This window comes from Periophthalmus magnuspinnatus, chromosome 20, assembly GCF_009829125.3.
Source record: "Periophthalmus magnuspinnatus isolate fPerMag1 chromosome 20, fPerMag1.2.pri, whole genome shotgun sequence".
Taxonomy (NCBI): domain Eukaryota; kingdom Metazoa; phylum Chordata; class Actinopteri; order Gobiiformes; family Gobiidae; genus Periophthalmus; species Periophthalmus magnuspinnatus.
This window is the reverse complement of record NC_047145.1, coordinates 16,808,720-16,829,640: the sequence shown is the minus strand read 5'-3', so window position 1 is coordinate 16,829,640 and position 20,921 is coordinate 16,808,720. Positions and strand designations below refer to the sequence as shown.

General features: G+C 38.2%; 1 protein-coding gene across 1 annotated transcript in view; it reads right to left on the bottom strand.

Annotated features, from left to right (window-relative positions):
• Window positions 1–20,921, bottom strand: part of c20h8orf34 (chromosome 20 C8orf34 homolog) — a 53,751-nt gene that overhangs the window by 30,002 nt on the left and 2,828 nt on the right. The window contains exons 2-7 of the mRNA XM_033986179.2: window positions 12,795–12,939; window positions 12,466–12,597; window positions 10,591–10,710; window positions 10,464–10,492; window positions 9,601–9,764; window positions 8,493–8,659 (exon numbers count right to left, since the gene is read on the bottom strand). Coding sequence (XP_033842070.1) covers window positions 8,493–8,659; window positions 9,601–9,764; window positions 10,464–10,492; window positions 10,591–10,710; window positions 12,466–12,597; window positions 12,795–12,939 — 757 coding nt within the window. The remainder of the gene's footprint in view (window positions 1–8,492; window positions 8,660–9,600; window positions 9,765–10,463; window positions 10,493–10,590; window positions 10,711–12,465; window positions 12,598–12,794; window positions 12,940–20,921) is intronic.

Genomic DNA, 20,921 nt, shown 5'->3' with positions numbered 1-20,921 from the left:
TATAAGATTTGAGCTGTAAATGGTTAAATTAATTATTAATTAACGTCTATGACTCATTACATTGCAAAATAATTACTAAAGTGTTTCATTCTGCTATTTATTTATTCATTTATTTTAATATCGTAGATTTACAATAGTTATTGTGTATAAATCTGCTCTTGGGTTGCATCAGTGGCATAAATGAGCTTCAGTATTATTTGTTGTCTATATTTACATAAGCAATATATCGCACTTCAAAATTTGTTATAGTGACAGACCTAAGTAAAAGATAGTAAACATTTTAGTTGAATAACACAAACTACCTCTGCTACTACCACTTTCTCAAAGGCAAGACCATCATTTTGCAACAAGCCTTTGATTTTATCGTAGCTCATTATGCCATTATCTGTACAGTATCTTCATTTGTGCTGGTGACGTAACCTGCTTGTCATCTCTAAGGGGACAAGCAAGTGGAAATTCACTTCAGTGAGTTTTTCTTTCTTTTCTGTCTGGATAAAGATCATCACAAGAGACCAGTCTTCCACACAACAATACCACCACCACAGTGTCTGCACAGGGGCATCTCCCACAAGGCTGCACAACCCCACACAACATCCAGACACAACAAAATGCCCCACCATGTCGGCCCTTCACCTCTGCACCGCTCCTACAGTCCCGGCCCAGCCATGCATGCTCCTCTCTGTCTGATAAATCCAATATACAGTCTACTTGTGGGGGGCAAGATGGAAAGTATTCAAGCAATGCAATTTCAACAAAGAGCAAAGGAATTCTGCAATCACTCAAAAGAGAGAACAGAAGAGAGGACGTGCATATAGAAGTGTTTGGGTACCACTCTTTCCAAGTTTCCATGTAATTTAGTGTTGTTTAGATAGCGACGGACTGACTGGCTCTGCACTTCTCATCACCGAGCCCAAAAACAGAGAAAGAAGAAGACATAATTAGTGCACGGTATTCTTCACAAGAGGCTTAATACACACCTTCTGATGATGGTTTGACAGATGAGCCATGAGAATCCACATGTGTGTAATCTCAGGGCTTAGCCACAGTAGAAACCTTCTTTTTACATGTCAAATTATATGGTATAAAACTAAATCACAGACAACTTCCATATTAATCACCTGTTGGGTTCTTAATATTGTTTATTTAGCAAACCCTTTCTTCAGTGTCTATGGAGCGAGCTGTCAGGAGCATTGGGTGACTACAAACTACTTGAATCAGTTTTTGATCAGGACCAATGAGGTACAGGTAGTTTTACAGGCACAGGGAGAACTTGACATTTTGATATGAAAGAAAATAACACTCATCAAGCTAAGATAAATGAAGGTAATGAATCTGCTTAGAGGTTTATAGTTTATTTTTAGTTTGAACGAACAACTTTGCTATTTCTTTAGTTATATTTATGTAGTTAACATAAGATAAATCATTAATTACATGCTAGGACAACTGAAAAAGCTAAGACTAGAGATAGATTGGGTCGATATTTGCGCTTTAGCATGTCGCTTTTGGCTTTAAATCTCCAGCACAAGCTGATATTTAGTTTTGGTCGACCATCTGCCTAAAGAATACACATAAATCTTTAATAATTTTAGTACAAAAAGGACACTGGACAGAAAAAGTGGCTACACAGCTCTCTTATAGATTTGTGGTAAAAAACAAACAAAAAACAGCACATTTAAATAACTTAATTTGAGGAAAATTATCAATAATCTCCATATCAGCCTAAAAATAACAAGAGATTATCGGGTTTTTTTGCTTGCCACTCAGGGCTTCCGTAGAAATTGGAATCGGCCATAAAAACAAACAAACAAACAAACAAAAAACATATCAGTCGATCTCCAGCCCGGACCTGAAACCTTCTCTTTATGAAACTCTAGCCAGGATGTGTTTGATTTTAGTTTTTGCTGACATAATGTGGAATACGACGATGTTCTGTCCTTAATTCACACTCTAACTGTCATCCTCGGGGACTCTCTGCTCTGAATTCCATGTGATTTACTGAGCCCCATCTCACTGATCTAACGTATTTTCCACCCCTGGAGCAGTGACGGCATCTGACCGCAACACAGTGGGTTTTAATTAATAGTCTGTAAATAGGAGATGCCCGCCACTCTACCACATGTGCACATAATACACATAGATAAAACAGCATACCAGGTCAGCACACAGAGCCAAGGACCTCACACTCACACATATAGCTAACACATGTCTTTCATTAAGTTCACACAGCCTCTTATTGGTGGTTAGTCGTCACACATTTGTTTGGCTTCGTAATAAAAACAATATTAAGACTTACTTTTCATAACGGAGTTTGAGACGCAGAACATCACACGCCTGAGGTCTTATTATTGGTGCAAACTTTTTTCGAATGTCTTTTCCAAACCACACATTTTACAGGGCTTATGTTGTCTCTATCTGGAGTGATGCACAGATATGTTACAGTGAGGGGGGGTCATACGGGAATAAGGCTGAGTAAACCCAGTGACCTCGGGAGTCAGCAGATTTCATAATTACTGTCAAATTTAGAAGACGTATCTCGATTAAAGCGAGATTATACAAGTTCGATCCAGTTTAGCTCTAAGGCTGCCATATATACACCTAAATAAACAACTTTCAACTTGAATCTGATACCGGAGAAAACTTGATTCTCAATACTGCTTTGGATACTGCAATAATAATAAAACACTTTTTTATACATAAAAGGGAAATATTTTAACATAAAAACAGTAGTTTTCTTTGATAAAGTCATGCAGTCTTATATTAGTTCTTATATAGATCAAAGCCATTCTAAAACATCCAGGAAAGTTTTGTCCTTTGACACTTCAGATCTATCTAGTTCTAGTATCTAGTTTAGATAATAGTTTCAGTGGTGGAAGAAGAACTCACTTTTGTTACTTAAGTAAAAGTACAGGAAACACAACTACATGAAAAAATATACTTAAGTAAAAGTATTAAAGTGCCAATTTAAAAATCTACTTAAAGAGTAAAAAGTAAAAGTATTTTGCACATATTTTGAGGTCTTATAAGGCTTCAAATGTAGTCATTTTTATAGAGATTAGAGCTGTATTTTGTTCAAGAAAAAGAACTGAATTGATCGTTTTTTTCTAGCTGTTTTTACTTGTATATTTTTGTTTGCTCATATTATGAACATGTTAAAAATAAACCACTCAGCCTTTTCAGCAGGTCTCAAACAATAATGAAAAATACTTTTCAGTCCTGTTCAAAAATGTAATGGAGAAGAAAGTACAGGTACCTGCTCTTAAATGTAGTGAAGTAAAAATAAAAAGTCTCCACTTTAAAAGTAAAATTTGTACTTAAACTTTACTACTTTTACTTTGTTATAGTCCCCCATGGATGGTAGTTCACTTTAAGTGAAAGTGTTTACTACTAAAATTACCACAGTTAAATCACCAATACTGTAAAAAGCTGTAAAACTGCTGCTGCTACGACTGCTATCTTTACTACAATTACAACTTCTATTGTCCATTGATGTTCACATTGTAGCTCCATGGGGAATGCCGTTAATGCGTGTTTGAGATAAACACATGGATACAGCAGTCAGCACTGATAGGGTCATATACACACAGACCTCTAGTTAGGTTCGAAATACTCCATCAGACAGAGTCTGCAATTAACTTGTCATTTTGTCTCCTAAATGGTTATAAAAGAGACATGAGCACTGGCACATAGCATTTAAGCTGAGCACTTTTCAAGTCCAAGCTCTGGGTCACACCACAATGTGTCCATTCATACATTATCTGTAGTTGGAAAAGGGTGATGTCATTGTTGTAATCCTATCTGCCATCCTGTGCATCTAACTTGTGCAGCCATAACAGTACACAGTATTTTTCTCAGAACAAGTGAAACTAATGCAAGTCAACCAAGTGAACTAGTACAGTCCGATAGCTTTACAGGTCATGGGGTTTACGGGACGGGGGCTGTGCTAGAGGGAGGCTGTGGGGTTGTAACTGTAAACAGGTGTCTAAACCTATACACGATAATGTAACTTATTTCACAGGCGATACAACTGATCCAAGAATATGTGAAAAAACACCTGTTCTTTATGCAAATCAATTAATATTTTCAGGGTTTGTCTTCTTATGTTGTTCATATGTTCTTATGTTATACAAAATGTACTCTTGAGCTTTAAGCCATGTTAGAATGTTGTTACCTCATCAAAACATACCTGGAGATGTGTTTGGTTTCATTCACACATCCTTCATTATTGAAGCAGACCAGTTATGCAAAATCAACTTTTCAGAGCTTTTATTTGTGTTTTATTCATGTTTGCACAATCTTTAATTGCTTATTTTCAAGACGCTATAATCTGCCCTACCACTGGCACACACTCACTGTGACGTACTTACTTTGCTCTCTAATTTTATTTTCTTAATGAATGATACGCATAAGATTCATCAGCGTCGCTTAGTAAGTTTGGTACATATTAAAAAAATCCACAACTCGCTAGCGTAATCCGCAGCTATCCATAGGAGGAGCCGCCACAGCTCTTTGTTGTGATGACTTTTACACCGACGTCAGCTTCCATTGGGCACCGCAGAAGAAGAAGACGACTTGTTTCTTTTGAAGTCATTTCAGATGAATATTAATTGCAATTTAAAATGTCCAAATTATAACATAATGATCCTCAAATGTCATAAATTATAATTATATAGCAGACACAAACACAATAGGTCTTCATTAAACTCAAAATGCTCTGTCACACCTAGAGATGTCATGTAGTGGCAGTTTTCAACCTTTAGTTCAGTACAGATTGGTAATTCCAAGGCTGAAATTATCCAAATGATTCTAGAGAAGGTGTGTGGAGTTTAAAAACACAGTGTAGCACTTGTGTCCAGGGTGGAACAGAGTGTTTTCTGTTTGAGAGAAGAACTCAAAACTATGCAGGGTTTGTGTGTTCAACATGTGCGAATGAAACAAAACACAACTCCGGGTATGTTTTTGATGAGGGTGAATATAGGCCCTTAAGTCTTAACTTGTCTTGACTAGTTGACCTCAAGTAACACAAAGTGATTTCAAAACTAGGAGTACTTATAAAAACAACATAAAAAATGTAATGAGTTGTAGTAATTATGACAAAAGTAAAAGTTATCTGTACAGTACATCTTCCGCCCTACCTACTGTGTATGGGGTGCAATAGCGTGAGCATCCTTTTACGTTTGTCTGTGTAATGAAAGCTCACAGATTTATGGGATCATTACACCAAACGCTTAATAGTAATTGCTTCCAGTAAAAACAAAGTAATATCGCCACAGTTTGCCTCTCGATTAACATATCCATCTGCAGCACGCCATGTTTAAAGACGTCAAATTAGCCGCTCTCAGACTTTTACTACAAACATTGTTTTTACACAGAGATCCAAGCTGTTTTCATGGTACAACGATAAGTGAGAGATTTAGTGCCTCCTGTGTGGGAGATACACACATTCACTCACAGTGTTTTGTCACTGGACCATGGAAAAATGGTGCTGTTGTTGATGGTTTGTGATGTATCCAAGACGACTCCTGGGTTGTTTCACAGAGGCAGACAGACCTTGGGGCATTAGTGGTAAGAGTTAATGATATCATAAAAGTCGGGACACTTCTAATCAATGTGACTGACACTATTACAATGTTTACCATCTTGTTTTCTTGAAGGACACTGGAGAGCAAACGGGGCTGAGCAATTGAATTGATTGGGATCCAAACTTTTCAAACTGTCAGTGATCAGCTTGGGGGTTTTAACTGAGAACTGTCTAGAGCCAACCCTCTGTCAGTTAAAGCATGTAGTCTGAAACGTATTTTGATCTTTGCGGAAATAAATCAGACTAATTTGTGATAAATGATACTGATTAAAAGTCTTGTTTCTGTTTATGAAATCCAATTCTTTAAACAATTTATTTGGATGACAGTAACTCAGTTGGTTGTTTGTCCACTGGCCCAAAGGTGGCGGTTCGAATCCCGCTCTCAACATAAAAACATCATTGGTTGAGCGCTCAGACCAAATGACTCACAGCCTGGAGGTGCGATTCCATCTCCCACAGTGTCGATGTACACTGGTGTACGAGTGCGTGGAAATGGGTGAGTGGTTTCTTAATGTAAAGCACTTTGAGTGGGTTGAAGGTCGAAAAGAGCTATATAAAATGTGACCATTTACCATTTTATCTGTTTTAATGAGAAATATATTTAAAAAAATAACTATACAGTTTATTTCGTCCTGTCACCGGGCCCTCAAACCAAAGCAGTGACAACTGCAAATTTGTTTATGCACAAATTTCAGTGCATAAAATATACATTATTTTATACTAATTGTTGACAATGTTTTAAAGTGGAGTGAGTTACAGAAAAAAGACTATATATGCATTGTAAAATATAAGCTTTTAGGTGCTGATTAGATAAAGCATAACTTGGATCCCGATCTTAGCCCCAACCAGACATTTGCCAAGTATGATTCATTTTGTATTGATTTGGAAATACTCCGAGGGTACATCTTATGCAATTTTCTGATCTATGTTATAATGTTGCTTCCTCATCAAAAACATACGCGTAGTTTTGTTTTGTTTCATTCACACATGTTTAAAACACAAACCCTGCATATTTAGGCTGAGGTCTTCTCTCAAATAGAAAACACTCTGTTCCATCTTGCAATGTCATGTAGTAATAAAAGAAGTGCTCCACTGTGTTTTTAAACGCCACACATCTTCACTAGAATCATTTGAATAAGTTCAGCCCTGGAATTCTCTACTAAACAAAACGTCTAAGGTAGCTATTAACTTGAAAACTGCTGCTTCTTGACATCACAAGGTGTAGCAGACATGTAGACAGACTAATGATAAAGAGTTACTCAAACGTGCGTGAATGAAACCAAACACTCTGAATATGTTTTTGAGGAAGTAACAGCATTTTAACATGACTTAAAGCTCACAAGAATCAATTTTGCATAACAGAGGACCATTAAAAACTGAGGATTCAAGAGTCTAATAGAAAAAAACTAATTGAATACTTCCTTTCTGGCAGGAACATTGAGTGACTAGAGTGTGAAACTGACTGACCTTTCTCCTAAGCTCCCCATAAAATAACTGGCCACACATTCGCCTCGGGTGGTTTCTCATTTCAAATCTGTGCAAAACTGCGGCCTCACCACCCAGACACAGCACTTTGCTATTTTCCATGGAGTAAAAACAAGTGAGTCATATTTGAGTGGTAAATATTAAATCCTCAAATGAAGAAAACAACTTGAAAATCCCAGTGTAGGAATCAGAAACATTTCTAAACCTCTCCTGCAGCCAACCAAGACAAATCTGACTTAAGCCATGTATTAGATTCTTATTTGTATCGAGTCCACACATCACTGGCCGGGGGGAACTATGTGAATCATTGCATTTGGAACTCATCAAATATAATTGTTCAAAAAGACAACAGTAATCCCTCTTCACAGCAGGACTGTTGAGTAAACTGCACCGTGTTCCTACTTCAATAACTGCTCCTTTCCTGCCTCCCAGTGGAAAGATTAATATAACATAACATACAGCGACTACACAATTACTTGGCATTTTGAATCTGTAATACATAGAATTCACCACTAGAGGGCAGCATGGTCAAATGTATGAAAGGGTAGCTTTTTGTGACCTCACTGTGGAAAAAACAGGAAAATTCAGTCACATTCAGACCAATAAATCAATATTATTTTTGATGTGGCAGGAATTAAATGTGGCCAATTTGCACATTTCTTCAAATATTTCTATTGTCTAACAACATATAACTACCTGCAGAGTTCTGTGGGTCATATATTGTATAACATTTGCAGTATACTACAGGTCCATGCCTTAAATCAAACAGTTAACTCTCACTATTTTTTCATTTATATTCCAACATGTACAGTACAATCAGTGGGAGAATTATCCTGCTTTATTAAAGCCTTATATTATCAGTATGATGTGAAGGTGAAGTTATGAATGAACTTGATGGGTCTCTTCTGATAACAAGCTCTTGTACTAAGACAGCAGACAACGATTGACTGTCACCCAACCGAACACTGAATCACTTTAATTGGAGATTGCCAGTCCAGTGAGCACACCCATAAGAGCTGCCTGTGGGCTTGGAGACACACATAGCAGAATATTGTTGTGTAGATAAAAAGTCATTTACCCATCTGCAAAGCAAATATGTGAGTGACTTGCATTTCAATAGATCCGACTAAAAGAGCAGGTGAAGATCACAGCAGAGATAGACTGTGAGAGAGAAACAAGGCAACAAAGTTGAAAAGAGTAGCTCAGGCGACAAATTCAATTTGGCAAGAGGTATTATGGTCAGCTGCTGCTGTTAGGGTGACAGACCCTCACAGTCTGCTCTGAAAACAGACCCAAATGTCAGCACTAAGTCAAAGACAGGTAGGGGATAAATATCAATCACACACAATTCATCTCAGTTCACCTCACACATTCCAGTGTAAACTATATAATACTACTGCAAAGTTTGTGAATGAGCGTTTGGATTTACCTAGAAGTTCCATAGCATCATCTTCATCCTCCATCTCCTCCTCCACAAGTGAAGGGGCGGGGCTGTGGGCCGAGTCGAAGGAGTCCTGGGACAACATGGATGCCAACAGTTTCTTATGATGCTGCTGCTGCTCCTTCAGCCCTTTGCTCTTGCCTTCCATTATCAGGCTAAGAGATAGAAGTGAGACACAATTTCACTGGACACAAAATACAATTACAGCCCAGGCCATATACAATTACAGTGTAATTAGGTAGTATTTGAATTAACATTTACTTGTATGCTTTATTTCTACACTGCTACAATGGACACTGGCAAGGGAAGCAGTGTCATCATGTTTTGATCCACGGGACCATCCCAAGGAGGCATACACCGATACTGGTATATAAAAGAACTAAAAACTAAAAACAGGTACAACACATGTATGTCTCTTTTTCTGTGTTCATGATTGTTTATTCTGCTAGTATTAGGATATGGAATAAAGACGCATTCATAGAGAGCTTTGTGCATTACCTGGTATACAAAATAGTGTATAAACATGAAATTATATTATTCTATCATCAGTCTAATGCAGTCTTATACTTGTGTGAGAGGAATCCTGAGAAAGACAATGCTCCAACTGATATTTAAGTGACTTTCTCGTTATAATCCAGCAGTACTTACCCATAATGAGATTAGCAGAGTGTTTAATTGACTATTTTACAAGCACTCACTTCTAATTAGTTATACTGTTACTAGTGTGCAAGGAACAGAGCAAGACGACTCGACTGGCTTGAATGGATAAGGATGTGTGGAGCGCTCAACTGTCATAGATGGAGCCATAAAAAATTAAACAGGGATCATTTAACAGTTCAATATATTATGCCGTTATATTGTCAGTGAATTTTTTGAAATAACAAGCACAGAATTCCTCTGGCCTGGAGCGCCTGGAAATTAGGTTAGCTTTAATTCAGAAATGAGTTGAAGTGGTATTATGACAGGCGTGTTTCATCGTGCCTTTGAAACTGGATTATCGGACTAGTTCACATGGGCACTCCTTGGGCACTTCTCCCTCTGCCTTTCTAAAGAGCCTACAATAGCGGTGTCAAAGTTTTGTGAGACATATGCAGACCTGCCAGAGGGACTGCTGTCACTGCTCCAGCACAGTTCAGTTTTGGTTCGTGGGATAGGTGGGTGCAGCATCTCAGCAGCCAGCGGGTCAGGGTCCACCTCTGCGCGACCCATCCACTCTCCAACCACACGGGGGCGCAATAAGGAATTGTAGCCCCCCAAATTCTACAAAAGAAACACCACAACAATTCCACGCTAAAATTATTAGAAAGTAATTAGTTCCATAAACAATTATAACTATAAAATCATGCTGTTTTCTAGAAGTTTGGGACTGGCACGAAAATATATGGTTATGTAAGTACAAAAAACATGTCCTAGATAAACCAAATGGTTTTTTGGGACATGGGATTTTTTAAATAGTAATACAATATATATTTAATGCTTTTCTCTTAAGATGTGATGACGAAATGCTGCACCTGGTACAGTTATTTCCTATGGCATGAATCTATGTGTAGGTTTGTGTCTATTGTCTGAATAGAAGACAAGATAGTACTGTCTTCTCCACTGTCCTTCCACAATGTGAGACGGTCTCTGGGCCATAGGCCAAGTGTGATATGGATGTGGTGCTGCAGAATGAGAGAAGAGGAATTCTGTGGATACATATGGAGTGTGTCACATTCAGAACAATCATGTCCAAATGGCACAGTGCATCTGGAGTCTGGGCAGCAGCAGGACTATTGCACAAAAGAGGGGCCAGGTAAGGACAACGTCAAGCATCAGGCCAACACAGAGACATGCAAGACATCCTGTACGCTCACAGGCATATTTATGCAGAATTACTCCTTTGAATCTGTTTGTCTGGGTTTATTTGGGGACCCTAACCAAAAAATAAAAGCTACAAAGAGTGGTGTTTGGGTGTTTCACCTGGTCGAGCTCATCTGATATGGCAATACCTGTTCAAAGAAAAAAAAAAGGTTGAAAAATTATTAGCATAAAAATGAAATTACATTTTGATAACAACATGTTCCATTTGTTTGATATAAGCCCTTACTGCGCGAGAGGCTCTCCAGGGCCTTGCCCAGCTTTCGGCTCTCCTGCAGGATGTGGCTGAGCTCGTCAAAGTCGCGACTCTCTCTCCAGTCCCAGGCTGGACATTCGATCGACCGTGGCACTGAGTATGACACAAACAAACATAAAGAGATACGACATCTTATATAGAGATTATCCACAGCATAGTATGATGTGTGTACATCACAGCTTGCTTTATTTAGAAAAACATTTGGGATTCAGAGGAGGATCAAGTGAAATTAAAACATGAGAGTGAAAAGTCAACATAGCCTACTGTCCAAGCTCAGAGCAGAAAGGCTCAAATCCAAGGAGAGTCTGTGCCATTCTGTTTGATGGGCATTCAAATAACTAAGGGCAGATCAGAAGATGACCCACATACTGCCCTGGCTGTGGGTGCATTATGGTTAATTAATAAACTCTTGGTTTATTTATTTCAAAAAGTAGATCAGTTTATATAGAGCAGGGCAACTGGCAGCCCACCCATGGAGAGAAAGACTATTTCAGACTCAGTTTAATTTCAACAGTAAACACACTATCTTCTACAAACTACATACTGATAATTTTTCCTACATATTTTTCTATACATACTACATTCAGCATGACCCACCATCTTACCTAATATCATCTGAAGGGAAAGGCACGGAATACTGGATCATATACTACTACAGTGTGTTGTATAGTGGAAATTCATATTAAACTCTATAGCACTATTATACACTGTGTGCAATGAAAAAAAAACTTTACACAGTGTTCTCTGGGATTTTCTCTGAGAATTTAAGAATTTATCATTGAGCGGAAAAGGTAAGCAGTAGTAGCACGTAAATAAATTAGAAGCTGTCCTAAGTGATGTGTAATGACAGGTGCAAAAATGATGCGTCATTGATGTGTTTACAAATGCACAAAGTCAAATGAATGAGCTCTGGAGACTGTGTGACAGCTCTGCCACGATCTGCTGTCTCCTGCTCTTGTTTACCCTGACTAAGCCGCTTGGCGTTAACAGCCGACACACAGCCAATCGCAGTGCCAAATCCAGACTGGAGACTTTTCATTACTCCAGGCACAGACGGGCTCTTTCTGCCCTGTCTGCAGAGTGCGGCTGTGCCACTGCTGCTCAGAGGTGGGAATGTCACTGTATCCTAGGGGTTAAAGATTAAAGGTCAACAGGGGGAGTCCAATGAAATGTGAGTTTAAATCAAATGATCTGTAGCAACTGAGCAGGTTTTGAACTTTTAGTTGACATGTTGTAGATACTCAAGGGGAATTTCTTACATTTTAAACCAACACACCTAGACATTCCTCATGTATTTTTAATCACATTTCAGTAAAAGTAAAGGTTGTATAAAAATATGTTTTACAGATGGAAGAAGTATAATATCACCACTAACGCTCCAATCTACCACAACAAGCAGTAGGTCTACTACTGTTCCCTTTCTGATGTGATGACAAAAACCCTAGTAAGTAGCCCCTTGGTTTGGGTGACTAGACATATCACCATTGAATAAATGATAATAAATACATATTTACTGAATGCACTAAAGTGTCAGTGAGCAGTGAGCTATATAGTATTTTGGAATGACTCAATAAGTTAAACATGTGGAAGAAGAAATCCTTTGAGGCAAAAATCTTGACAGCAGCTTGTGGTGCAGACTTTTAACAGGATTTGGCACTCTATAATGAACTAATTTGCAGTTTGGTGGGAAGCGTCTAATGGGGGAGGAAGTTGCTTGGCTATACACAGTGACTCATTTTAATTACATCTTATTATATCTCATTACAATGAAAGATTAGCCACTGCAGTGTGTAAATGGCATAAAACAGATATTTAACCATACGTGCTAAAAGGGACTGTAACGCTCACATGACTTGGACTCCGGAGATGGGGGGGAGATGCTCGATACAGCCAGGTCACTCTTGGATTTCTTGGGCTTCTTTGGATGGATTTGCCATGGCTTCTCATAGTGGCTGTACTCCCGGCGAGTGTGTTTGTATTCTGTTATAGATTAAAAATTACACTTTAGCTTTTTTTGGTGCATCAACTTATCAAGGAATGAAGTCATGCAAGTTTATGTCCACACTCGGCTGCCCATGCTGCAGAGTAATTGTTGTTTTTGAACTTGCCATTTATCAGACAGCATCAGGGGTATTGTTAGAAGGAATGCATGTATGAGGCTTGCGTTGTGAGCTGACCTGGGGAGCTCTGGGCCCACAGTGCAGCAGAGCCGGACAGAGCGCGGTGCAGTTTGCCGTGGCTGTCTTGTTTGGTCTGCAGGTGATCAATAAGAAAAGGGATTGGATGGTCGGGAGTCTCCGTTATCAATTTGGTCATCAACTCCTGTGTGGGCAGAGGAAACAGCACTGCATTAAGGTCAGTGTCAGTTTGTGTGTGCTGTGAAAAATATACTCTGATGAAAAAGGTAAAATACTATATAAAAGAGGAACAAAAAGAGACTAGGCTAGATTCATTTAATGACAATTTTGCCTTATGACATTTACATAAATAATAAGGATGAGACAATTCCCACAAGACTAGACAAGAATGAGACATGACAAATTATTGAAATAATTAATATGATAACTCTTGTGGCATAAGATCTTACAATCTGCCGCAATTTGGATCAACATGAATTTTCTTTAGTATCAATAAGTTATATTTGTCAGATCAATTTGTTCAGATTGCTCACATAATACACATACACACTCAAAGGCACACTGTCTAAACCAGACTTGGAGAGTCTTATCCATGTGTTTGTCTCCAGTAGATTATACTACTTTAACAGCCTGCTCACTGGCCTCTCCAAACGAGTGTTAAGACAGCTGCAGTACATCCAGAACACTGCTGCTCAGGTCTTGACTGGAACCAGGAAGCATGAGCACATAAGTCCTGTGCTCAGGTCTCTGCGCTGGGTTTAAAGCAGCTCTGCTTGTGAACAAGTCTCTCCATGGCCTAGCACCAAAGGAAATCTCTCACATGTTAGTGCCATATGAACGATCTCCCACTGTCCTCAGGAACCAGCCTCCTGCTGGTGCCCTGAGTGAGGACTAAACATGGGGAATCAGCTTTTCAGTTTTATGCAGCTGAAACCTGGAACAGTCTTCCTGAAAATGTGAGACAGGCCTCTACTTTGACAATGTTTAAATCCAGGCTCAAAACTGTGCATATGGCTGAAAGGTTTTTCTCTTTTAATGTGCCACATACATAAACTTGCTTTGCCTCTAAATATTATAGACATTTACAGTAAAACAACCTTCAATAGAAACTGATAAGGAACTAAATACACATTTTGATAAATAATAAGACTAAGTGCAAACTGTGAGTTTATGCGTGTTGTTGCAAACAGATTTGACTTTGGGTTAGTAGGATATATTGTCAGTGAAGAGTCCAAGGAGGATTGGAAGAAACCCTGCAGTATTTTGTATTTACATACTGCAGTACAGAAGACAGTATATAGTGGTAAACATGTGTCCTTGTGGGGATACGTGCATGTGTATGTATCCCCGACTACAATGATACCAGGCTGCCTCTCAGTGTATATTATTGCTGGCTGGCCTTGGCTGAGCTGCGTGTGCTCGGAAAGCTAATCAGGTAATTGGTCAGAGGGACATTCCTGCCCAGTGCCCAGCCCCACAGTCCACAGCAGCAGTCCTGATAGCACAGCATGCCTTTTTCTCCAGGAGCGCGCCACTACATTTACCACACTGCTATAGTAAAGAGTCTACTATTAAAGCTCACTCAAATCTGTGGTTCAACAATTATACACCAATGAAGATAAGATGTAAAAAGATGTAAAAAGCTCTAAAAAGCTCTACTTTGCTCTTATGTGTAATTTCACAAGCCTGGCAACGAAAGACTACAACTCAAAGCAATTTTAGGAGAGTATGCCAGAGTGCTTTTAATTACTGATGTTTCCATCCATTCCACTCAAAACTGAGGATGAGAGTTGCATTTGGAGAGGCTGTGGAAAGTCCATTATTTTTTCTAGTTTCTTAAATGAAATGCATTTTATAAGTTGCAAGTGCATAATTTGATGACGAGTGGTGAAACTGCATTTTACAGTTTCTCATGTGGACACAGAAATAGGGAAATCTTACTAAACAACTCCAGTGTTATTCAGTGGATGAAGAGAGAGCATAATATTAAACATGCATGACACGTTATTGATTGCCGCTGCCTGTGGAAACTCAAAATCCATATGTCCAGATAGATGTTGTCAGCTCAGACTGTTGAAGCACTGCTCTCTGTCAATCACCACCCACACAATAAGATCTCATAAAGACCTTCCATAAATCTATCCATAATTGTTATCTGCTGAGGGCCTAAACACACATTTCACTATCCATGTGGGCCATGAGAGCAAAGAAACTATATCTGACATTTTCACTTTCTATGGTAATAAGAAGTTTGAAATAACACTCCCCTTTGTATATCTTTTGCAGAGTAATCGAATTCTTTTGATTGGTGCCGCTGTGCTGTGGACTACAGTCTCAAAAATGGGTCAACATTTCTGTATATGTATGCAGATGTGATGCTATTTTGTTAGAGTGACTTTCAAAGTAGCTTGCTTAGCATATATTCATGATCTGTGTGTACAGAAATGAGGAAGAACTACCAGAAGAGGGCTTAAAGGTAGCATATGTAGCACAATCACAACTTAGACAGGGACTTCATTAACTGCCATATCTTGAAGGCACATGCACAAGTAGTTTTTTATGTAGAATGTGGCAAAATAATGTACAATACACTTAAGAATCCAAGTGGTTACTTCATATTTAGGGACAGATGTAATGTTTATCAAATGTTCAATAAAATATACAACACCTTTAAAGGAACTGTATATAAGATTCTGATTTTAAATGTCGTAAACTTGAGCTATCTGTGTGACGTAAACATGAAGTAAACATGTTCAAATCAAATATAACGTTTTCTTTTAACAATTATATGCTGATTTATTCTTAGTTACAACAACATTAGACATATCATTTACTGATAATTTGGTATTTTGATTCTCAAGACGGTTATCCAATCAGAAAGCAGAATACAGCACACGAGTCTCTTTTTAGGGTTGTCAGTTTCAATGCTGAAATCCAGAGAATTTAAACCTAAAACGACTCTCTCTGATGTGAATCCTCACTAAACTCCAGCACCTACAGTCAATCATTAATCAGTACTAGTGGTGCCTCTGTTCTGAGCTTTCACATGTGGCTGAGAAAAGCTTGTATGTGTCCTCTATATGGATGACAGTGGCTCAGTCAGTAGAGTGTTGGTAGAGTGTTTATCCACTGATTGGAATTTCGAATCCCGCTCTCAACATAAACATCATTGGTAGAGCGGTTCCAGCTCCCACAGATGAATGCTGTCATTGTGTTCTTGAACAAGACACTTAACTCACCTTGCCCCTAGTATCTATGTACACTGGTGTGTGAATGTGTGTGTGAATGGGTGAGTGGTTCTTTGGTATAAAGCTCTATATAAAATGTGACCACGACCATGTAAAAGGCACTGGCAACCCAGGATTGGTTGATTGTAGTACCTCCTTTAAAAACACATAAGGCACAGGCTACATACAGTTCCTTTAAGCATCAGGAAAGCCAGCAGGTGAATAGGCAGTGCAGTCCATATCACTGTACATGTGAGGTGAAGATATTTCAATACCCCAGGCAGTCAGGGTTTGGTAGCTGTGCCAAAAGACACCTATGTCCTTGAAAGCTATTAAAGATTACCTCTAAGGACAATGGTACTAGAGGCAACTGCATCCTTGGACCTTCAAAAACAAACATCTCACTGTCAAAGGGAGGTGCAAAAACACAGGTCAAGAGCAGGGAGGGTTTTTGTAAAGTCATACCATGAAAGGAGAAAGAAGGACAACACTCCACAGCGGAAGAGAGGAGAGGGTGACTCAAGGAGTCAGGATTAATGCAAAAGGTAGTGTCTTATGACAAGATGTATTTATTTACTATGCTTTACAGTGAAGCAGTGGTGAAGAAGCACTCAGTTTTGTTACTTAAGATCAAGTACAGATATCAGGGCAAAAACATGCTCTACTAATTCAAACTAAAAGTCTAAACTAAAATCATATGACAAAATTTACTAATCTAATGTAAAGTAATGTACCCATTAAAAATGTACTTAAAGAGTAAAAAGTAAAATTATTTTGCACAAATTTTGAGATGCACAGTAATAAAGCCTCAACTGTAGTGATTTGATACAGATTTGTGCTGAATTTGGTTCAGTAACAAGAATTTAATACAAAAATAATACTGCTACTTTTCAGTCCTGTTCAAAAATGTAGTGGAGTAGAAAGTACAGACACCTGCTCTCAAATGTAGTGAAATAAAAGTAAATCCAAAAAGATAACTAAAATTTATACTTAAGTACAATACTTTACTAATTGTACTTCATTACATTCCACCACTACAGTAGAGGCAACAGCAGTGACCTCACTGCAGTACTACTGTAGTATGTGAATATTATAGGTTTCAAAATGTAATGGTAAACTTAGTGGTAGATAATTGCTCAGAAAGAGAAAAACTATTAAAAAACACAAAACAATAGTCATATGATATGGTGTACTTCTGAATGGTCCATTTTGGACATTTAAACAACTCTGTTGACTTTGTATAATATCTTTCATTTTGACTTGTTATGTCAATATTTGTGGCATAAATTCTGATTTATAGTTTGCATGCTTGAAATAAATTAATTCATTCAAGTATCAGTCAAATACAGTGAACACACCAATAACATAGGCTATACCTTTTCTTAGCAGTTATTAAAGTTATGGCTAATTATACTGGTCAAGTATATAGATAAAGGGCCCATATTGTGCTATTTTCTGATGTTTTAATGTTGTTTCCTCCTCACAAACAGACCTGGAGTTATGTTTTGTTTCATTTTCACATGCTTAACACACAAATCCTGCACAAATCCGGCTCAGTTCTTCTAAACAGAAAACACTGTTCCACCTTTTGTGTGGTAATACAGGAAGTGCTCCACTGTGTTTTTAAACTCCACACACCTTCAATATGGATCATTGGATCATTTCAGACCTAGTGGTGCCATTCTATACTAAACTAAAGGTAAAATGTAGCTGTTAACTTAAAAACTACCACTACATAACATCACAAGGTGGAACAGAACATTTTGAGCTTTGGAGATGTAGACAGACTAATAATAAAATGTTACTCAAACATGTGTGAATGAAACAAAACAGAACTCCAGGTCTGTATTTGAGGAGGTAAGAGCATCTTACTTGTGTAATACAGGACCTTTAAAAAACTCTACAACTCTATTCAAAACAATTTAATTTAAAGTTTGAATGCACTCTGGCCATTCCCTGAGGTAAAAATTGAAGGATGCCATCAGATACATGTATAAAGAGGAATAGCAGAAGCCCATAGTGGAGGCATTGACAGTAGAGCAGGGTGCTACATAAGCTCTGTGGTTAAAGCCCCTCTGTGTAAGCCTTACTCTTTTCTTCTCTGTCAGCATGCAGCCTATTGAATTCTCACCTCCGCTGTTGTAGGCTCTAGAGAGGCCTGCTGAGCTTTAGAGGACTACAGACCCAGCAATGGACAAGTCTATGCTCACATCTGACTATATACTGTAGAAGGCCAAACATATGTAATTACAATGAGGTTTGGTTGATTGGTTATTATTGGTTAAACAGAAAGTAGTAAGTTAAGTTTTGATAGTAGCAATATGACATAAACTGCAAATAAACATTGTGGAACAGGACCAGACAGAAAAAAATTCCCCTCAAACATAAAGATGCAGAGGGGAGCCTGATTAAGCTGTGTAGTTTTGCATTGCATTTGCATTAGTATCAACCCCCAAAAATATTATTCAGAACTAGTATAAAACCATATGATAATTAAATAAACTAACATAATTTTGTGGTTGAAAATTGTATTGTCTAAAAAATTGTGTTTCTCGTATTGAAATCGGTATTACATATCAAGAACTGAGCCTTTCCCTTAGTATCAAAATAAAGTTTGAAATTTTGGTATTGTGACAAGACAGCAGCAATGTCATACTAGAGGAATGTACTTTCAAAAATGCTTTTTGTTTATTTGCATACATCCCTTGTCTAAGTGAAGTTGACGTATGTTTGATTAGTTACAAAAATCTAACTGCCCCCAACATGTCCTTGCACTTAAAGATTCCATGGTGCCGATGCTGTTGCCAGCCTCCCCAAAGAGCTGCTCGTCCCTGCCATGCACAGGAGCCACTAGCTGCCATTGATTCACCTGCAGTGGTCAACAAAAGATGAGAATACAAATCTTAGGTTATACAGGGTGAAGGCACGAGACACTGCTGCCTCATGTTCTGTATATAGTTCCATATATACTGTAAAGCAAGGCATTGTTCAGCGAGAAAGATGCCGCTGGAACAGAGCCAGACCTTGAAAGCAATCTCATGGTTTACACAATGTCATCTGACCAGCCCAGTTATAAATTTAAAAAAAGACAGTTCTAATGAAAAGCAAATGTAGATAATGTTTTACTCCATTATGTTACTTTTCATAAATGAATGGAGCTGTTGAATTGGTAAAGACATTTAATAACACCCACAGTGCTATATCTGGTAATGGGCTACACTATTTAATATTTCAGAGATAAAAGGAAGAATCTATTAACTGAGAGAAAATCAACTGATTCATTATTGATGATAACGATCATTTGCTGGAGCTATGAGCAGGTTCTATATAAATCTGACTCAAAGCTCTGTCTCTGTGGTCTGAATGGCAGAAAGCACTGAACAGATGAACAGGGAACAAAGGGGAATAAATCACTTTGCACCAGTATTAGAAACTGCAGTCTATTCTCTAGAAAGAAATGCAAAGCAGTTAATCTAGTTGTCAGCCAGTGATCTTCATTATTATATGCATGGATTTCATACTACAAAAGGTAGAGGGGAGAGATGAAATTAAAGAGGAGGGAGAATAGCTGTTGTTTTGACTTGGTGCATTGGGAGAAGTAGGTGTAACTCATGCTCTACTCTTAATAGTAATTAAGACAATGTCAGAATAAAGTTTGTGTTGTTTACGCTCGGAGTTTTCCTTCTGGGATAAATAGAGTTTGATATTGATTGAATCTGATAGCAAACACTTTCACAATTATGTAAGCTGAGGAACTCTTTAGGGAATGGGGAAACAATTAAATATACGATTTATAGTTGAGTAGCACAAGAACATTTTGCTATTTTGCCATTTTAGATCCCTACTTAAAATTCAGGCAGTGCCATATCATAATGCAATGATTTGTGGAGTGAGCTAACTTACTCAGAAAATTATACCATTTTCTGATTTATGTTATAATGTTGATTCCTCATCAAAAACATGGACTTGTGTTTTGTTTCATTCGCACATATTTAACACACAAACCCAGCATATTTAGGCTACGTTTTCTGAAACAGAAAACACTCTGTTCCAATGTCATGTCATGTGGTGATACAGGAAGTGCTCCACTGTGTTTTTAAACTCTATACATATTCACTAGAATAATTTGGATCATTTCGGCCTAAAGGTGAAAGGTAAGTGTTCACTTCAAAACTACCACTTCATGACATCACAAGGTGCAACAGAGCATTCTGAGCTTTGGAGATGTTGACAGACTAACAATAAAGGGTTGCTCAAACATGTGTGATTGAAACAAAAGACAATTCCAGGTAAGTTTTTGAGGAGATAACAATATTGTAACATGGCTCACAGTAGTCACTTAAGCGTAATATAGGACCTTTAAAATCTGCACTAAGGATCAGGGTTATCATTATTGTGTCTAGTCTCATTTATACTGTCCATAATATCACACATTTTCTCTTGTATAATCAAATTCATTTAAAACAGTCTGGAACCTGGGGTCTATTATCCTGGGTATTACAAAAACATGACCGAGCCCTAGAGTCTATCACATGACCAGCTGATTACATGTACATCAGTGGGCCCTCAGTGCCACAGGCTGTGAGTCGACATGATAATGTTATTAGCATGCTCGACGATAACTGTGTCCATGTCCTCATGTCAAAACACAACCATACTCACTAATCTAATTCTTCCTCCTATCTGTCGTGTTCTCTCAGATATCCTCAGCCCTGCTCCTCACCTTTACCCGTTCTCCCTCTGGACCTGGACCTCCGGCAGTGCTCAGCAGCCTATCTTGTTGTAATTACTGTAACTGTGCCTGAAGGAGCAGTGGATTAACTCAACCATGACCACAGATCTGCCACACTCACTTGTTCATCAGTAGATACAAGTGAAATCTGATATTGCGATAAGACGCACTGTAAGACAGTTTTAAAGGAGTCAGAAGTAGCGATAA